This window comes from Austrofundulus limnaeus, unplaced genomic scaffold, assembly GCF_001266775.1.
Source record: "Austrofundulus limnaeus strain Quisiro unplaced genomic scaffold, Austrofundulus_limnaeus-1.0 Scaffold180, whole genome shotgun sequence".
Taxonomy (NCBI): Eukaryota; Metazoa; Chordata; class Actinopteri; order Cyprinodontiformes; family Rivulidae; genus Austrofundulus; species Austrofundulus limnaeus.
In genome coordinates this window covers 688,428-691,592 of record NW_013952582.1, presented here as the reverse complement: position 1 = coordinate 691,592, position 3,165 = coordinate 688,428, and the positions used below count along the sequence as shown (strand labels likewise).

The 3,165-nt window shown below is 40.2% G+C and overlaps 1 protein-coding gene across 6 annotated transcripts in view; it reads right to left on the bottom strand.

The window, feature by feature from the left end:
* Positions 1-304: 304 nt before the first annotated feature.
* The window catches only part of LOC106524260 (myocyte-specific enhancer factor 2A), a 51,487-nt gene continuing 48,626 nt past the window's right edge, over positions 305-3,165 (bottom strand). For 5 of the 6 annotated variants that reach the window (XM_014017995.1, XM_014017991.1, XM_014017994.1 and 2 more), the window contains 3 exons: positions 2,509-2,635; positions 2,108-2,204; positions 305-965 (listed from right to left, as the gene is read on the bottom strand). In XM_014017995.1, the coding sequence (XP_013873449.1) occupies positions 635-965; positions 2,108-2,204; positions 2,509-2,635 (555 nt within the window). In that variant the 3' untranslated portion in view covers positions 305-634. The remainder of the gene's footprint in view (positions 966-2,107; positions 2,205-2,508; positions 2,636-3,165) is intronic. The other variant, XM_014017997.1, reaches the window with a different exon arrangement.

The following is a 3,165-nucleotide window of genomic DNA, read 5'->3' as shown; positions in this document are numbered from 1 at the left end:
TTGTAGGCAGTTTTCTAGAAAATGATGAGACATTCTTCAGAAATTAACTACAAAAAAGGCTTTGCAAACATGTGATGATCCATGAGTTTGCATTTTTGTCAAACTCTGTGGTGAAACAGATTAATAATACAGCATCTTTACATCAAATACGTTATCCAATTCAGGAATATTTCATATGTACATACATGATGATGTCTTCCATATTTAAATTCAGATGTGCTATTCTGTGCACACGATGAAAGCAAACAAACTGCTGTGACAAATATAAATAAGTGACGAAAATAAAGCGATGTGAAAGGTATAATGATGTGGATGGAGTATTGCTTTTAGCTGTAGTTTTTTTTATTGTTTTTCACCCTGAGAGGTTCAGAAATGAGTTGGTTGACACACAGTGGGGAAAACATCCATGAGCTCCTCTCTGGTTTAACCTGAAACACAAGAGCTGAATTTGTTGAGCAAATCTGCTTCAACAAAACTGAAAGCAATGAAAACATAAAGAAAACACATAATTTAAAGATGAATTTTTAAAAGATGGATACTTTTGACAAATTTATTTGCATAAAGAGTCCCTGCTGYGTTTGTCCTGATTCCTTTTATTCATTTCTTTATTAATGGATTTTTAGGACGTCAGGTTTTATGTCACCCAGCTGTCCATTCGCATTCGTTTTACGGTCGGACTCTCCCGGCCCTCTAACCGGCCCGCAGGGAGCGAGTGGAGGTCTGGGCGTCGCTGCTGCTGCTGCTCTTCCCGGTCGCTGCCGTCCTCGTGGGAGCCGCAGGACGAGTTGACGCTGTCTGCAGGGGACCTGCCTGTCTCTGCTCGCGAGGATGAGGAGGAAGGATGAGGAGGAGCGTGTGGATGCTTCGCGTATGGCTGGCTGAGGTGGTCGCGTGGTGGTGAGATGGGCTCAGCTTTGATGTTGATGTTGTGGTTTGAGTTGATGGTGAGATTAGAGCTTCCTGACCTGCAGACACAGAGGCAGAGGTGAGTGGGAGGCGGGGACTGTGGAGGGGAAGCGCCACCTGGTGGACAAAGTCTATCCTCAGTAAACTGATTAAAAACAGAACATTTCTTAGATTAGTAACTACTAAAATGCAACACAGTAGAATAACTTCACAGTCCAGCCTGAACTGTAACATATAATGTAAAAATGAAGCAGGTATTTAAAAACATATATCTTAATTTGCTAATAATAAAAAATGTAATGGAGCGGGCAGCTTGGATGACAATGGGAAGCTGTAACAGTTTTAGAAAGTGAAACTTCCAGAACACTTGGAGATGAATCGAAGAAGATCTAAGAATTTCAGAATTTGAGACCAGAAAAGTTCAGGTCTGTATTTTTTTTGGGTCAGATTATTCAGTCATGGGTGGAGGTGGGCTTTTTTGCAGGGAGTGCTACATGGGTGGCCAAGGTCAAATAAAGAAAAGCAATCTGGATTTGAAAATTCAGTATGGCTGCCACAGCTAATTCCAAATGAATCTGTTTTAAGAAATATTGAGCTGAAGTTTTGTGTGACAGTAGCTAAGAATGAGCCAAACATGCTGAATGAAAGTCACAACTTGTTATTTTGCCATTTTTAGACACACAAAGCTGAAGAYAAGTGTAGAAGTAGCCAAAAACAAAGTTTACCAAATTCTAAATGCTAATCAAAATTTCTAGATGGCCACCCTGGCTAGCTTTAAAAGGCTATAAGTCAGCGATTTTAAGACTTATTGTTATGAAATTTGTTGTGGAGTAGCTAAGAATGATCACATGCTGATTGTCGATGCTTATCCCAGATTATGCTAATGACTAATGCTAAATTTAATTTTACAAAGGGCTATATAATTCAGCCATTTTTAAACACACACTGCTAAAAACATGTATACAGTACAGCAGTATCAGAGAACAATCTTTAACAAAATCAAAACGCAACTACAAAATACAAGATCCCCACTCACTTTTGTTAATTTGGGGGTGGCACCTAAGGTAGCCAATCAGGTGCCAGAGGTGGCGCTTGCCAACCCTGGCCACCTCTCTGGCTCCGCCCCTGCGTGCAATGCTTTATAACCAAACAGAGTTTTACACTCAGTTCAGTCAGAAAGCTTACACTGGTCATCACTCACCCTAAAGAGCCGAGCTGGTGCTGCTCCCATGGTGCCATGGAGCCGAGAGAGGAGGCAGAGCTGAAGCCTGACATCTCTGCGCTACTCAGGGAGTAATCTGACAACAAGAGACGACTGGTCATATGACTGATCTCAAAAAAACACTAAACTGACTGTCATTTACATAAGCTTTAAACAAGTATTACATATACAGTCCGCTCTAAAAGTATTAAAACAGCAAGTCAAATTCTCTTTTGTTGTTGTTGTTGTTGTTGTACACTGAAGACATTTGGGTTTAAGATCAAAAGACGAACATGAGACCAGAGTGCACTTGCTTTTCCAATACTTTTGGAGGGGACTGTATTATAGTCTTTTTAATGGTCAGTAGGAAGAAACAGCATCCACAGATTGCAGTCAGGTACCGTTGCTGTAGGCAGAGTTGATGCTGGAGTAGGCCAGACTCTGGTGAGGCAGACTTGGTGTGGTGATGGAGACCACAGGTGTGGACAGAGGCTGAGTGGACTGAGGGCTGCTCAGCCTCTGGTTACTCTAGAAACAACAAAATAAATCAATTTAAACATTAGACTAAAATCTTCTTTGGTAACCACTGTGCTGCAAATAGACTTGGTTAGTAGTGATGGGCCGTTTGAAGCTGAAGCTCCAACAAACGTATAAAACAACAACACAGCATTTCAGAAGCACTTCTGCATCCAAAGCTTTGAAAGTGCTGCAGTGATGTCACTGCTTTAGTATCTGATTCAGAGGTTTATAAGGAAGTCAATCATCATCTGGATTCCTTTTGTGTTTTGGTGGCAAATTCGCACAAAATATTACAAAGTGAGTAACATACAGATGGAGCCTTGTGTGTTTTATGTGTTTAGTTTACCAGCTTATAAGCACTTACCCCAAAGAAAGAAAGACAGAAAGAAAGAAAGAAAGAAAGAAAGAAAGAAAGAAAGAAAGAAAGAAAGAAAGAAAGACAGAAAGAAAGAAAGAAAGAAAGAAAGAAAGAAAGAAAGAAAGAAAGAAAGAAAGAAAGAAAGAAAGAAAGAAAGAAAGAAAGAAAGAAAGAAAGAAAG